Source organism: Tachysurus vachellii, chromosome 6 (genome assembly GCF_030014155.1).
Source record: "Tachysurus vachellii isolate PV-2020 chromosome 6, HZAU_Pvac_v1, whole genome shotgun sequence".
Classification (NCBI taxonomy): Eukaryota; Metazoa; Chordata; class Actinopteri; order Siluriformes; family Bagridae; genus Tachysurus; species Tachysurus vachellii.
In genome coordinates this window covers 4231396-4248947 of record NC_083465.1, presented here as the reverse complement: position 1 = coordinate 4248947, position 17552 = coordinate 4231396, and the positions used below count along the sequence as shown (strand labels likewise).

Below are 17552 nucleotides of genomic sequence, written 5' to 3'. Positions count from 1 at the left end.
CTCTCTCTCTCTCTCTCTCTCTCTCTCTCTCTCTCTCTCTCTCTCTCTCTCTCTCTCTCTCTCTCTCTCTCTCTCTCTCTCTCTCACTCTCTCTCTCTCTCTCTCTCTCTCTCTCTCTCTCACTCTCTCTCTCTCTCTCTCTCTCTCTCACTCTCTCTCTCTCACTCTGTCTCTCTCTGTCTCTCTCTCTCTCTCGCTCTGTCTCTCTCTCTGTCTCTCTCTCTCTCTCTCTCTCTCTCTCTCTCTCTCTCTCTGTCTCTCTCTCTCTCTCTCTCTCTCTCTCTGTCTCTCTCTCTGTGTCTCTCTCTCTCTCTCTCTCTCTCTCTCTCTCTCTCTCTCTCTCTCTCTCTCTCTCTCTCTCTCTCTCTATTGCCCTTTCAGTTGTCTTGGAAACATCCGGGGAATCTGTTGTTTGACGTCATGGCAAACTTAATTTCTTCTCCAACCGTTCCCTCTATGATCCCTATAAAAAACAATGGCAACCAAACAAAATCTAATCAAGAACTAAAAAAAAAGTTTCTTTTTTTTAATGGATTGATGGAGAAAAGAATTATAATAAAGACTATCATAAAAGGCTAAATATGAACATAATATAAACACATCCTGCTGCTGCTGATGAACAGGGAACTATCTGGTCATTTGTGCTCTCCCGTGTCCCAGCGGTCCGGTTAGCATCAAAGCTAACATGGGGAAGAGAAGCCTCTTACCTGTGTCTCTTTGAAGATCCGCTTTTGATCGGCACCCGCGTCAATCCTGCTGCCTCTTAGGTTGAGATTCAGACTAAAGATGGGAGGAATACATCAGGAGAATACATGTCAGTGCATGCAAACAAAGGAAAAGAGTGATTTGTAAGGCATGTGATTTGTGTCTGATTATGCAAAGAGCTGGGTTTTGTCAGGCTTGATTAACATAATCCTTTGTCTGGGTTTTGTTTCTCAGCCCTATACACACTGTATTATACACCCACAACCTAATGGTGCCTGCTGCATGTTCAGACTGCAGAGACCTTTTTAAAATAAGCCATCTTAATTAAAGAAAGCACACACTTCACCTTTTTATTCATTTGTTAGGATTTTTAATTAGCGTAGCTATTGCCACATGCTATTTAAGACATATGGATGCACTTTGAAGCCCTGATCATTCACCAATGTGTCTCTTATTTTTCTTGTCATTTTCTTTCCGAAGACCACGTAACAAGCATGAACAGCAAGGATACAGACAGCCAAGGATTAGTGGAGACCATGGAGGTAGAGGGTAAGCCTCAGCATCCACCCTTCTTTTTCATCTCTCCATACAAATACAGGTCGGCGTCTGTTATTCTGTTTATATGAACGTCTTCTCAAACTGTGACATCCCAAAAATGCTTCCTATATATTTATTTCATTTCAGTATAATTTAATAATCTAGGTTCACTGTGAGAAACATTATAAAAAGGTGCTTTTCTTCCTGCTCTTGTACCGCTGTGGTATAGAGATTAGTGTGGAGGTAAACTGGCCAAGATTCAACCACACACACCTTCACTGTGCGTTTAAACTGTCATAGTAACACATAACGCTCACCTGTTAAAACACAAGCATTGCCTTTTATGTCTAGTCGAGCTAAGAGTGGAGTATATTCGGGTAATTAAACAAAAGACGTTTTGGATTACAGTACGTGACTAGCAAGAGCCCAAGTGTGTCACTTTTCTGACAGTTTGCTTGCTCTTAGCGCATGAATTTCTCCCCTTGACATTTCTTCTTGCTTTCTGAACTCTGACCGTAAGTACCAATGTTCCCCCACTTAACAAATTTGCATTTCTCCTGTTTTTTTAACACGTATAATCCCCCAATCTCACAGACAGCCGATGCGCTTACATCGCTAGTGGCTTTTCACTATGCTAAATAATTCAGGGAGTGTCGATAGAAGGCCTAGCTACCTGTGACAGCTCAGTTTAACAGATATGTAGGTCACACCAAAGCTCAACCTCTTTTTGCACCATTATTTTGCTTGCATTTCTCTCTTTATGACTTTTTCCTTTCTATTTAAAGCTCTGTCTTTCATCTTCTCGCTCTTACGCTTTTACGTCCAAATTGTGCATTTTTACGGTACGTGGCGCCGAAGAATGAAACACGACGCAGCTTAATCATCGTTTCGGAAATGTATCTATCACATCAAAAACTATTCCATTTAAACTAGTCATTAATATAATTACATATTATGGTGTGTGTGAGTGTGTGTGTGTGTGTGTGTGTGTGTGTGTGTGTAGTACAGTGTGTATACCCATGTTATCATGATGTATACTCACAGGTCAAACAAATAGCCTTTTAATTATGTTAAGCTTTTCAAATTTGATGCAGTGGAGCTTCTCGCTGATTAACAACTGCTCTTTAGGCAAACTGTCCCACAGTAGCTCTCTGATCTTAATGCACTCAGTGTTACCCCTAAAGCAGCTGGCCCTTGTTCTCTTTTCACCCCACTTTAAAAGCCTCATGTTTTCCTAACAATGTCCTCTCCACCCTTGTTGGAGAGAAAGATCTTTCAGAGCGGCCAAGAGCCCTTTGAAAAAGCTCTGCTTACAAAGCCAACTCTAACATGCACATCTTGTAATGTTGGTTAAATGTCCCAGCAGTCTGCTGCTGCTGCTTTTTACCCCCTTCTCTTTCTCTCTCCTGTCTCTCTTTCTTCTCTGGTGACAAAATACCTACAACAGACAAGAGGGTCACTTTTTTCACTAAAGAACCGGGCATCTGCGGTATTTATGACCCGCCTCCGACCCCAATTGCTTCTCAGCTCAGTAAGTTTTAATTGGCTTCGATTGTCCAGAGCTTTATCATCTCACTGCAATGAGAAAGAGAGTGGGTGTTGGTGGGGGTAAAAAAAAAAAAAAAAAACCCTAGACATTCAAGTACTTCCCACAATGCCTCTCTCTAATCATTCATTCATTGGTGCTATAAGCACTCAAGTTCCTACAACCCTCGAATATTTACACATGAAAATAAGGGTTTGTTCTTCACATTTAGCACTTCATTAACTCTGCAGGCCTTGCTGCTTCTTAAAGGTCGTCTGGAAGTGTTTCACATAAATGCAGGGAGCTCTGGGAACGTACGTTTTTATAAGAGGTGAAACACTCAGTCACATCAATGCATATAGTAGACATACACAAGACTCCACTAACAAGAAGTGTTTATCCATCAGCTATTGACTAAAACCAAGGCAGGATTTATTCACTTGGATTTACTCGCTTGTTATGAGGAGAATACATTACTCAAAAACAATGGAGGTTTTTGTAGCTTTTTAAGAAAGCTTCATTTGACTTTGATATCAGAATGTCTTATTGACCAAAACGTGAGAACTCAGAATTCAAGCAAATAATACCTCAAGTATGCAGTGAAAGGAATAAAGCGAACTGTTACAGGAATGTAATCAACAATGAGATACAATCAGCCAAACATGATACACAGCTACGGTGGTTGATTATTTTCCAATAACATCAGCAATTGATTCTTTTTTTTTATTAACGAACAAGTGCACGGTCATTCATTTCCAGTTACGTTTGACGTCGTGGACCGTCCACAAAACGTCTTCATTTCTCTTGTCGCTTATTTTATAGCAGCTTTAGCAACAGTTGTTCCCTCACCAACTTTTTTTTTAAGGTAACAAGACAAAATAAATGCTGCTCGTCATGTTACGAATGAACCTTACTGACTGTTGTTGAGAATCTGTTGTTCATGCTTTTATTTCTACGAGGTTGGACTATTGTAATGCCCTATACCTGGGTTTGAATGTATCTCTCATAGCTCACCTACGGTATGTTCAAAATGCTGCTGCTAGGCTTTTTAATGACACTAAGAAGAGGGATCATATAACACCTGTGTTAATTTCTTTACACTGGCTTCCGGTATTATATAGGATAGAATATAAGTGTAAATATGTCCGTTCCGCGAACACGGTTGAGGAGGAGTGGAGATCGTGCATTCTCCGTGGCAGCTCCTGTGTTATGGAACGGGCTACCATTGTCTTTGTAATCGACTCCCTCTTTGGGTAGTTTTAAAGGTCAATTGAATACTTTTCTTTTTTACAAGGCTTTTGCTGTATGATTAGTATGTTTTCCCGAGTTACTGTGTATGGTATTTTTGTACTTTTATTATGATGTTAGTTTGATGTGTTTTATGATTATACTTTTTATGACTTATATATTGATTTTTACCATGGAAAGCACTTTGGTCCATTGTTATTGTCACGGACGCGGGGATAAAAACGACAGCTAAATGAAAAACAGGATTTATTAACTTAAAAAACACTAAACAGGACAAAGACAAACCAGACGAGGACAACAGAGGATTCAATAAAATTATATAATATTAAATAATACAAATAATTAACAGACATGAGGGACAGGTGTGGGGGGGCACGGTGGCTTAGTGGTTAGCACGTTCGCCTCACACCTCCAGGGTTGGGGGTTCGATTCCCGCCTCCTCCTTGTGTGTGTGGAGTTTGCATGTTCTCCCCGTGCCTCGGGGGTTTCCTCCGGGTACTCCGGTTTCCTCCCCCGGTCCAAAGATATGCATGGTAGGTTGATTGGCATCTCTGGAAAATTGTCCGTAGTGTCTGTGAGTGAATGAGAGTGTGTGTGTGCCCTGCGATGGGTTGGCACTCCGTCCAGGGTGTATCCTGCCTTGATGCCCAATGACGCCTGAGATGACAGGCTCCCCGTGACCCGAGGTAGTTCAGATAAGCGGTAGAAAATGAGTGAGAGAGTGAGAGGGACAGGTGTGCAGAGGCGGGGAGGAAAAGACAAGGGCGGGACAGACACGTGAACACCGAACATAAACAAAAAGGCACATGGCCAAAGTCCGGGCAGAGTCCTGACAGTTATGGTGATGAAAGTGCTATACAAATACATTTTGATTGATTGATTGATTGATTGATTGATTGATTGATTGACTGTTAAAGTGCGCAACCTCTTTCTTTGTGAATGTCACAAATCGGATATGCTTTTCTTTGTTAAATAATAACACATTTTCTTAATCTATTTATTATTGCACTTAGATTATTGTAGTGGGTCTGCCAAGGCTGTTATTAGGTAAAAATTGCATAAAGCGGATAAATTGTTCGTAATATAAATTGTCAGGGTGGTGTTAGATCTGAGTAGTGGACTTGGATCGTCTGACCCGCGGTACTGTACTCGCGTCCATTCTCTATATAGAAAGGTTGTCATTGGGGTTTAGAAGGACAGAACCCATGGTACAAGAAGGATGTGACAGTTGGTATTAACACGAAGGTTAACTTCGATTTTAAGTCTCATGGTCCGCTAGGCTCTGATGAGTAAAACATCAATACAGTATCTCTGTTTTTTCTTCATCACGCACTCTCGAAGGAGTCTCTCATTAAACCTATATTTCTCCTTGGCACAAAAACCATGCTGATCTTTCCTAGATACTGTGCCTCAAGTGAAATGTTATAACCACCTCTTCATTGCCCGGTGAGATATTGAGCAGCTTTGTTCAATACACGGATGATGGGTTTTTTTGTGAATGCCTCAAAGCATTGCGTCTTGTGCTCGTTTTAAAGGAGGACTTTTCGATTAACCCTGAGAGTCAGGTCAGAAAGGGATCCTCTAAGGTGCCAGTCACATGTCACCGGTTTGATTACGTGCATCTTCTGTCCATGGTGTGTTTCCGTTTTCTTTTCTTTGTTGTGGCTAGATGAGCTAAAAGTCAAAGAGCATGAAATGTGCAGTTCATAGAAAGGACAACATACAGTTCTGATAGTTCTGAGAGTTTGAAGATTAACTACATACACTTATAGATTCCTACATTTAGATGAACTCAGGATGTGTGACCAATGAGTTGTAATAAAGGCCAGGGGATATAAACAGGCCAAGAGGCATCATTTTTTTGGCTTCCACATCATCTTGGGCTATTTCTGACTTTTGTGGACACGAGAACAGAAGAAGAACAGCTTATCAAGTAAAAAAGAATATGAGGCACTGATTTTATTCTAGCTCTGAATCTTAATTCATACAGTCACTTGTTTCAAGTGATTATACTCTGTGAAACCCCTAGATTTCATATGTACTGCTTTATAACACAACAACAGCAATGCCTGAGAACAGGACACCTACAATGAACCAAAACAGCATTCACATTCCTGTTCACATCTATTTGTGCTCTTTGCATGAAACTCGATTTCTTCCACTCCAACCTTGGTAAATCATGTCTTCATGGAGCTCGAGTGAAGCCAAACTCTGATATTTTCCTGTGTTTTTTTATTTTTTTTAACTCTAGATGATTGATTGGGGGGCACGGTGGCTTAGTGGTTAGCACGTTCGCCTCACACCTCCAGGGTTGGGGGTTCGATTCCCGCCTGCGCCTTGTGTGTGTGGAGTTTGCATGTTCTCCCCATGCCTCGGGGGTTTCCTCCGGGTACTCCGGTTTCCTCCCCCGGTCCAAAGACATGCATGGTAGGTTGATTGGCATCTCTGGAAAATTGTCCGTAGTGTGTGAGTGCGTGAGTGAATGAGAGTGTGTGTGTGCCCTGTGATGGGTTGGCACTCCGTCCAGGGTGTATCCTGCCTTGATGCCCGATGACGCCTGAGATAGGCACAGGCTCCCCGTGACCCGAGGTAGTTCGGATAAGCGGTGGAAAATGAATGAATGAATGAATGAATGACTGTTTGCCTCACTTTGTGGCAACACTTTTTCGAAGACCAACACATGGACACAAACATGGTCCACAAACTTTTGACCATATAGTCTAGATCAGCGGTACCCAACTTTTTGTGGACCATAGACCGGACGCTATATAAATTCGATAATCTGACCTTCAACAATTGCTTCTATCCTTCTAGTTTGCGTTTTTTTTTTATTTCAAAAAACTCCAAAGGCTTGTCTTTTCATGCAGCATGCTTGGTCTCCATGTCTCATCATTTTAGCTAGTTTGTTGGTGTAATTTTTGGTATCAGGTGACTGAAACTGATACAAGCTGTCAAGAGAAACAGACGGACGTAATTAAAAGAGAATCCGTTTTTTTCTAAATAAAATATCTTTCAGAGTGTGATTGTCAATAAAATGGAAATAAAATAAATTATTTATTCTTTCTGTGCGGCCCGGTACAACATGACCCACGGATCGGCACCAGTTGCGGACCAGTGGTCTAGATAACTTACCTGTTTACTGTTTTTTTTTTTCAGAACGCTGTTGGAGAAACTAGAAGTAAACTATCTAAACACACGCACAATGTCAAGTCAAAATATTAATGACACAAAAGGACAAATTGTAGTACAGCATAAACTGTAAAAACCAAAGAGTTTGCAGTATTACGATTACTATCGTAATATATAATAGTATTGTAGAGACGTTGCATGATTACGGACATGGAACCACAAAAAGTAGCAATAACAAATGATGCTCACTCTTTCGGTGCATGTGTTCCTACGTTATATTTTTACTCTCTCTGCTACAAAAAAAATAGCTTTTTTATACAATTGTGGTTTTAGCTGCCCAATTTAATATCACAACCAGCCACCACTTATTTTAAACCCAACCCCAAATTTTTATACGCAGATTTTATTGAAGCTTATTATTATTTCTCACAAGAGCAAATGTGTTGGATGAAGATATTTGGACCTTAAATTTATTTCTTTAATATTTAACCAGTCCGAACTTTTCATACCAGTTGATTTAAGTGCGTGTTTCCAAATATGCAACTCTTCTAGGCAAACTAACATGAATAATACAGCGTTGTAGGTGTTATAATACAGCGCTTAGACGAGGGGAGAGTGTTTCACCCCATAATGCATCTTTAAGACAGACAGACAGACAGAAACCGAAGAACATTGTGATGTTCTGCTCTTTTTTTCTGCTATGACTTAATGAGTTCGCAACCAAAATAACAAGCTGTCACTGCTTAAGCGTCAAAGGGCTCGAAGTGTATATTGGCTAAAATATCGATTAGCCTTTGATAGCAGTGCATTTTGTTGAGGCTTGGTGATTAATTAGCTTTTGTGCATAACGACACATCACCTATAGTCTGCTTAATTATGCGAGGTGAGTTAAACAGTGTACATCACAAAAGGTTTCTCTTGCGGCCTTTGCTTCAAGTAACTAAAATACTGTGGCAGTTATACTACTGCAGGAACGTGGCGGCTGTTATTAAGTCTAAAATGTATTTACATCTCAAGGCCAGAACAGTGTATCTAATAGACGTTGGGTTTGTTACTAACAGGACAAACCAGTAGCTTTGGGTGCCGATTTTTAACAGCTACAGTACCATGTCAGGGATTTTAACTTTATTGTTTGTAATTGGGGGTCACAGTGGCTTAGTGGTTAGCACGTTCGCCTCACACCTCCAGGGTTGGGGGTTCGATTCCCGCCGCCGCCTTGTGTGTGTGGAGTTTGCATGTTCTCCCCGTGCCTCGGGGGTTTCCTCCGGGTACTCCGGTTTCCTCCCCCGGTCCAAAGACATGCATGGTAGGTTGATTGGCATCTCTGGAAAAATTGTCCTTAGTGTGTGAGTGAATGAGAGTGTGTGTGTGTGTCCTGCGATGGGTTGGCACTCCATCCAGGGTGTATCCTGCCTCGATGCCCGATGACGCCTGAGATAGGCACAGGCTCCCCGTGACCCGAGGTAGTTCGGATAAGCGGTAGAAAATGAGTGAGTGAGAGAGTGTTTGTAATTGCCTGGGGAGCTGAAACAACCTACTCGTTATTGACTTTGTAGCTATGTTTAAACTTGTTTCAGCTAACTACAGAGTCACACTGCAGTAAAACATGGTAGAATACAATAAAAATGCTAAGTAGACATCAATAATAGCTTATATGTACGATACAAGGACAAAACAACAAATCGCGACTTTTTATCAAGGACCTGTTTACGATGTCCTACACGAAAACCGAGATGTTGATCATAGTTATTTGTTTCTCTTCATCTACATTAATGCAGTTAACTAGCTAACAATCTCATCATCTATTAAAATGTTATGTTAGCTACTAGTATATATTGCCTTGTCTAGGTTCTGTGATCTAACACGACACCGTGCAGCACAGTGGTCCTTTTACCTTTTCTTGGTGAGCTACAATAATAAATCTATGACTTGTCCACCTCTGACTCCCAAGTAAAGGAATGACTCATCAAGAAGAAGATAAATGACCCAAAGTTTTGTATAGCTCCTAAATCTTCCCTCTTAAATCATATCCAGTCACTTGTAGCAGCAGCGATGAGCTTGACCCCATAACCCGGTCTATAAGAGCATGTTGACTCTCTGGTGACACATCAGCTTATTATTTGTGTGATGCAGTCAATTTGTGCTGACTAACACCACATCCTGTAGTTCCCGCTATCTCGACAACAAATGGAAGACGGCAGATCTAATTTTCTGCTTGTCTGAGTATGAATATGACTTATGTACCCCTGCTACCCACCCACTGTGGTGAGGCAGGGGACTGAAATTACTGCGAAAGTACCGACCACATAAAGGAGGTTTTAACGAGCTTTCAAATTCTCATTATTGCAAAATGCTTTTTATTACAAGCGAGCAGATTAAGTAAAGGGAAAGCCCAACTGATTGAAGCTAAGTAGTCGTGCCCTGTTGGCCGAAACCAGCTAAGAGGCTTTGTTCGGTTTGAGTAAATTACGGCAAGTTTCATGCTAAATTAAGATTTATTCTTATTCTTTTTTTGTAAATGATTCCTGGTTGTTCATTTCATTCATTCCGAATTCCACAGCGTTTCGGATACAGACGCTCTGAGTCACGGCCACGTCAAGGTTTATTTGGATAAGAGTTTTTAGCTGCTAGAAAGGAAACGCGGGTTTCTCCGTAGGGAGAAACTGATGAAGTGTATTATTGTATGTATTACCTTTTGTTTATACTGTTTCCTCTTTTTATTATTATTAATAATGTTCCCCTATTTGTTATACAATTAATTATTCACAACCGTGAACCTGGGTCTAGTGAAACGTCCATGTGATATTAACATGGGGTTCTTCCAGACCACCACACAATTATCTTCAAATTAATGAAGTAACGGCAAAAAAAAAACAAAAAAAAAAAAAACGCTAAGTTGTTTAATTGTTTTATGTAATACTCCTGTTGGATGTCTGTATTAAAAAAAAAAAAAAAAAGACAGATGACAAAGTAGGGGCACGGTGGCTTAGTGGTCAGCACGTGAGCCTCACACCTCCAGGGTTGGGGGTTCGATTCCCGTCTCCACCTTTTTGAGTTTGCATGTTCTCCCCGTGCCTCGTGGGTTTCCTCCGGGTACTCCGGTTTCCTCCCCCGGTCCAAAGACATGCATGGTAGGTTGATTGGAATCTCTGGAAAATTGTCCATAGTGTGTGTGATTGTGTGAGTGAATGAGAGTGTGTGTGTGCCCTGCGATGGGTTGGCACTCCGTCCAGGGTGTATCCTGCCTTGATGCCCGATGACGCCTGAGATAGGCACAGGCTCCCCGTGACCCGAGGTAGTTCGGATAAGCGGTAGAAAATGAGTGAGTGAGAGTGAGATGACAAAGTAGGTTGTTAACAGTTGCTTTTCTCCGTCTCATCAGTGCACAAAGCTCTTTATTATAGATTACAGATTATTACAGGGTTCAGAGTCTTTTTAAAACAAGAACTACATTTAGTTTGTGTGTTTGAATTTGAATAATAAAGCAGAGGAATCTGGCAAGCATTTCATTTTAATTGAGCCTTGATTCAAATTTCTAAACTTAACAACTTAAAAATTTTGTTTTCAAATGTATACGTCTGGACGATGAGGTTCTGTACACTTCAAAAATGGCTTCAGCAAAACGTGTGTATTCGCATTGTTTACTGACTGCTTGGTCTTTGACAGACAGCTAAGTTCCTCCTACTGATCTGAAATATGAAGCCTTAGGGCTTTCCAAAGTTCTTTTCAGATGTTTCTGAGAAGCAGCTCTGACAAAGCGTAAACAATTAAAAATCATTGCAAACGCTCAAGACTTCCAGGCTCCACTTTGAAAGCTCACTTGTTTGGCCACAAACTTTCCTTTTCTTGTTTACATAATATCAGTTTTACTTCATTAGTCAGAGTTATTGCTGAAAGCCTTGAAGGTCCTAATGCTAATTTCATGCTCATGTTTCTTTGTACACGCCACATGCCGTCTCGCCAAATGATAGGCCTCATGTTTTCATCTGAGCAGAAGCCAAATTAGAGAGACAGCCAATTTGCTTCTATCGAATGGCAAACTGGTGCAGCGAGAGCACGTGGGGCTACAGCATCGATTGAGATTCCAGGCTCGTCAGGTCTTTCCCAGACTTGGCTCATTGTGTTTTTATCAGCACTGCTTATTAGGAGATGAAAATGACAGCAAAATAGGGACAGAAAAAGAGAAAATCGTACCAGGAAGAAGGATGCCGAGAGCGCTCGCAACTTACGATGCAATCCGAAACGTGTTGAGAGACAAGTTAATATTGAAAAGAAGTCGTCTCGCTTTGAAGAAAACCCAGTGAAGATATAGAATAATATAAAATATACCACCTTTCAGACACTCACTCCTTAATCAGGTGTAGATGGTTTTAATCAGGTGTTAAAGGTCTGCATCTGACCACAAAACTGAATGTGGAATTAATCACATGGAATAAAAACTGGCTAAATACAATGATAAAATCTCAAAAGATACGCAGATGCAAGAGCTAGCGAGCCTGAGCCCATCCTGTCTTACGTCATATTTGCTTTTAACAAACATTTTGGGCTTTTTATAAAGCTAAAAGCTGCATCATTGTTAGTTATAATCGAATGACACCGAATGCTATGAAGAAGCCATGTCCAAGACCAGAATCACGTGGAACTTTGAAACCCAAAGCAGTTCAATGTTCCAACTTCCCAAGTTTAGTCAACCGCTTAAATCCTGACTAAACATATTTAACCCAACTCTGAATATGTCCCTAAAATCTGTGACCACTGTGTGTTCTAGGTGCTGAAAATGAGGAGAAAAACACAACTACAAGTATTAGCAAGTCTGAAGGTAAGCAGAAATTGTGTGCATGTGCTATATCATATTTAAAGTTCCCGAGAACGTCTGATGGAGCGTTACTTCTGTACGTGTTTGATTTATTTTACCCTGAAGCTGGATTGCCATTACATTGGTGCATTTTATTTTTTGGGAGCTTAAGTGAAGTGTTTCTTCTATAAAAAAAAATGTTTTCTTAAACTGAAATAATAAAATAAATGAATTGACTTGGATTTGAATTTAAAACCTCATTTGAAAGCGAACCAGCTACCTAAACAGAACTAGCTTTATGGTAGTAACTCTGAACAGACCTCAGCTTTTCCACAGAGAACGTATACTGTACACATTACACCCTTTTATGCACATTACAGTATGAACACAGTTAACGGTCTATTGATCCTGTATAAGAAGCGCAAACAGAGAGCAGGGCAGCAAGAAGCGTTTTTATTACCGGTTAATGTTAAATGTACGTTTATTTTGTGTATTCTCGTGAGATTTGTGTATTCGGCAACCTAGCTTTCATTTAACGGTGCAGGAAAGACGTTAAAAGAACTTTGGGCTATGTTTTTTTTTTTTTTGGAGCGTATATGTTAAATACATAGTAAGGTAGAGGACAGAGCTCTAGGATTTTGTCGCTCCAGGCACAGCTACTGGCCTTGTGCAGTCCTAACTTTTCTTTTTCTTCTTGCGTCTCTTTAGGTGAAGTGAAACAACAGGATAAAAGCCTTGCAGAAACAAACCAAGCAACTCAAACAGACAGCAGTCAGTCCAAAGGTAAAAGATTCTTCCCGAATGCAACATCGGGGATGTTTACAGAGTCGGGTTATACGGCTGCTGAATTTCGCCTCAACGTTCTGCTTAGGGATAGAAAATGCATAAGTATTATAATCGATTTAAGAATATTAATAATTATTCCACAGCTTATAGAATAGCAGTTGATCTAACCCGTCTTATTACTCCACATCTCATTTAGTGTGACAAAGTTAATTAAACCTAATGATAGCATTAGGTTCTAAATTAAGGTCATGAAATATAACTGCGATCGAGATGCAGGTTGTTCTATCACACTATTCTGAAGGCAGTAAGTGAAGGTTTTGCTAATCGCATGCTTTCTCCTGTAAAGAAAACCTACTAAGGTTTGGAGGATAAGCTGACCAAGAGCTCATCTGCTCAACAACTTTTCCATTTTAATTCACATTTATATCGAAACATTTTGTCCAATTTAGACGTCGCCTTTTATGACATTCGTGGTGGAGAAAAAAACATTTTCTGACCATGTTATAGGTAAAATATTATTAGTCAATCGGTATATAATATTGGCCAATTCAATGGTGATGCCATTAATATTCAAACAAACTGATAATGCAGGAAAAGTGTTTTTATGGTCAGAATTGCAGGACAGAACTTTGGAGCCATTGCTTTCTGTTACAGTGTTTTGTTGTAATTACTGTGGTTTGCTTATGTAGGCCAGATAGCACTGAATATTTATAATGTGGGACTCAAGACCGTGCTTAAACATTTTACTTCCAGAATATCTTACACTCACACTGTGTGCCTTTCATTCTGAAGCTCTGCCCAATGGACGGGAGCACCGGTGATTAGATTAGGACAGAGCTGAGCAATTCTAGTCCCTCAGGGACAATTTAGTTCATTTCCAATTCTATTGCATCTAATTCAATTCAGTAAATGAGTTTTTTTTTTTGTTTGTTTGTTTTTTTATGAAAGCCTGTGATTTTTTCTGTGAAGCCTGGACCATACAGGACTAGAAGTTTTCGCTTCCTAGTTTGAATACACTAAATAAGTCAGAGGTATAGAAACATAGTGTGACGGAGGAGCATGAAAGGACGTAGTTTGAAGTAGTTACACCATAATTTTACACTATGAAGTATACTGTGTATACTCGGGAACTGCTTCATCTCAGGCCACGTCGTACACGATGAGGTGATATGACCTTCCAATCCCAAAGCTGGTGATTTTCAATAACATGCATTCAGTTTTTTATTCCTCTTATACCACAGTAATTTACCAACAATGTTGGTATGATTTTTATATAGTTATTACATAAAAAATACAGAAATCCTTACTGCAACGTACAGTTAGTTTTAATGGGGTGGAAGGTTTTCTGTCAACGTTCCTGTTCACACTTACCTCGTTCTCTCACCGGCTTCGACGTTACAGAAAATCAACAGATACGTATACAGCTAAAACATTAAGGAAAAGAAAATCACAATTGAACATTGAACATGTGATATACTCACAAATGTTTAGGGTTAAAAGAACAGTGTTATCGGGTAAGTTGGTTAAATGGGCAGCAAGAATTAAATAGCTAATCACGGAGGCTAACAATTTGTTAGGCAATGAATCTTTTCATGAATGAAAAGCAAATGAGAAAAGAAAAAAGTTAACATGTCAACACGATCCTCAGATGTTGGCGAACAGCTAAAATACAAGATGATAGCCGCCGTTCGCTAGCGTCCGCGATATATCAGAACATCCACTATACTGGTCCAGAATTTCTTTGTTATAGTTATCATAAATTTGTGTCATAAATGTCAGTAGATATACACTGTTGTATAAATAATGTGCTACGATGGGCATGCTGCTGTAAAATCCATCTCTGGCATTTTTTCAACAGGAAAGTGCAAGTGAAGTAGTATTACATAGCCTTAAGGTATATTATGTATGTACAGAATAATAACCGAGAAGAGAGCAGCAAAAACATTTCATTAAAATCTACAAACCAATCACACTTACCTTCACACAGACTACCAAAGTTTAAACACATTACTGGAGAGACTTACATAAAGTTCCTCATAGAAAAAAATGTCTTGGTGATGTCCCAAAAAGACCTAAACTCCTAAAGCATCGGGCAACAGCTTCTAGTGTTAGCAGACTTTCAATACATGGCTATAAATGCATCACTGAGACTTTATAAGGACTACGTAAGACTCAACAGCTACATCCTATTGTGATCAGATCACAGCAATGCAACATGCAGATATTGTGTCTGCTTTAATCAAACGGATTAATATGAGCTCGAAACATACAACGGCTAATATTAATTGCTTAAAAATCCCTCGCTCGCCTAATTCCTTTATTATTTCCGTTACTCTTAGTGAATTAAATGCTTTTTTATTAAACAAATGAAAATGAAACAAGGCCGTTGCGGTTATATTAAGTGTATATTGAACAAGGCTGAACTTTTCATGCTGGTCGGCTCATGCGGATTTGTGAGACGGCGTCGAAAAGTGGTACGATAGTAATGTCGCTAGTCTTCTGTCTTTCTGTGCAATTTAATCATTCCTTCTACTGACCTTTTTTTTTCCCCCCACTGCCTTGTGTTACTTCAGATCGCTCCAGCGATAAGGGTGAGCCGAGTAAGGAGTGAGAAGACAATCAGCAACGTAGTTAGACGCACCGGCAAACTGTGCGAAGGCGAAACTGACGCAACACGGTGGAGTCTCCTGAATAAAAAAAAAACCACACACACAGGGAGAGGATCTGTACACCACCATATTCCTTTTTCCCTTCCCTTCCTTCCCTTTCCTTATTCGGTTTGGAATTTAATGAAACGTATGAAATAAGAGAGGCACACGTGAACATACGGAGGAATCTCGAGGGTTACGGGGTGATACTTTACCTCAATGAAATGCTGCTTGATCGTTTCCATTCGCCAGGTTTTCTTGGTTCTGGATCTGAACAGGTACAAAAAACAAATAAATAATAAAATTTAAAAAAAGAAATAAAAAAATAGCACTCTGGGTTAGATGGGTTCTTAATTTACGCTTAAAAAAAAAATGATATATTCTCATTGATTGATGCTTTGCACAAGGTCTGCTATAACACAGAACCTTCACATCAATTACAATCATATTTGATTTTTTTGTTTTTCTTTAATACTTAATGCTAAAAGTGACGTGCCAGTATGAATGTCCATGTCTGCGTATGGCCATATGTATGAATATGCAAACCGATGATTAAATGAAAACACTTGGCATTAATGCAGTACTTGCTTAAGGGAAATGGGAACATAACAGATGCATTTAAGTGCTTGGATTCCACATGCAATTAATATAAATTATAAATCAAAATAAAAGCGATATATGAACTATAAGACTATTCAATAAATTTATTAAATATGTTCATTAAGAAAGCAAAATAATATGGATTTCCAAATTTTATTTATATAGATATATATATATAGATAGATAGTTTAATTTGAAATTTGAATGTCGAAAGGAGTCTTCATAGAAAAGGTTTTTTTTTTTTTTTTTATTAAATTTTTTGATACTGACCTGAGTGAACAGTCAAACCAGGGTCGAAAACTACACCATATCTGTTTGGGATTATTTTTCTTCCTTAAAATGAATTGAACATGTGAGTCCACACAGTAATGCATCACTACAAGTCTTATTTCTTAGAGGTTTTTGCATTTTTCCTCCGTTGTGCTTCAAAAAAAAAAAAACACACTATAAAAACCTCTCCCGTCTCTTTTTATCTCTACGTTTCCTACACTTCTAATTTTGCTCACAGATGCCTCACAATGACCATTTGATTTTTTTTTTGTGGAGTTTGTTAACAGATGAATGTCTCAGCTTTTACCCTAATGCATGCAAAAAAGGTTTCTTAAGTGGCTTTTTTCTTTCTTTTTTGAAACAGAGAGCGCACTCGATATTTTTTACTAAACTTTCAGTGTGTTCCAAAACAAATGAAATCAGCCTTATATGACAGGACAGATACTACATGATCGCAAATAGGATGGGAAATTTGACATTTAAAATCTTTATGAATATATCAATATCTATATATATATATAAACATATAAATATATAAAGTTAATGAGTGATACTACAAAGAAGCTTCCTCTTTTTTTTCCTTGGGTTCAAGGTGATAAGTCAAAAAATCTATAATTCATTTGTTTTGTTAAAAGGTTTGATCAATTACTTGAAGTGGTGCCATAATTATATCAGATGACTTTATGCCTTCATAAATCGGTGTTTGCTTTGCTTTACAAATATGAAATAAAGTTGAAAAAGGTTCTTTCCATGACTGAGTAGTGTTTTTATCTAACAGTTGGTGCACTCTTCAATGGTAGCCTGCTATTAACTTGTAAAAACTTCACTTTGCAGTAGATATCTATATATATGTTTTGGTTCATTTTATTGTAGTGCATTTCCCTCATCATCAGCCATTTTTACTAGAAAGAAATAAATAAATCTGAGCTGAGATAAAGCTGAGAGCAACAGTGGCAAGGACAAAAGACAAGGAACCTTGTTAGCAGCTGTCATATAACCTTTACGATTTTTACATTTTTTTATTTATTTTTTGCGTGTGAATTTTTTTGCGACATTTCCAAAGCAAAGCCGTGTACAAAACAAAGTTTAAGTCAGAGGTTGTAGCTAGAGTAGAGAATGTAGTCATTTAAAACAGGTACCACTACTCACTGTGAAGAAACTAATGTGAACACACACAACTCGAGCTTTTAGCTTATGGGTTAATCTCACTGATAAACCTTTTTAAACACAGTAATACACAAACCTACAATAACATTTTAGTGAAATGCTGTTCAAGAGAATGACTTGACTACGATAAGCAATGTCTTAA

At 39.0% G+C, this 17552-nt stretch overlaps 1 protein-coding gene across 2 annotated transcripts in view; it reads left to right on the top strand.

The window, feature by feature from the left end:
* Nucleotides 1–16994, top strand: part of macrod2 (mono-ADP ribosylhydrolase 2) — a 580362-nt gene extending 563368 nt beyond the window's left edge. For both annotated transcript variants that reach the window (XM_060871810.1, XM_060871809.1), the window contains 4 exons: nucleotides 1186–1254; nucleotides 11913–11963; nucleotides 12648–12722; nucleotides 15299–16994. In XM_060871810.1, coding sequence (XP_060727793.1) covers nucleotides 1186–1254; nucleotides 11913–11963; nucleotides 12648–12722; nucleotides 15299–15336 — 233 coding nt within the window. In that variant the 3' untranslated portion in view covers nucleotides 15337–16994. The remainder of the gene's footprint in view (nucleotides 1–1185; nucleotides 1255–11912; nucleotides 11964–12647; nucleotides 12723–15298) is intronic.
* Nucleotides 16995–17552: the final 558 nt, after the last annotated feature.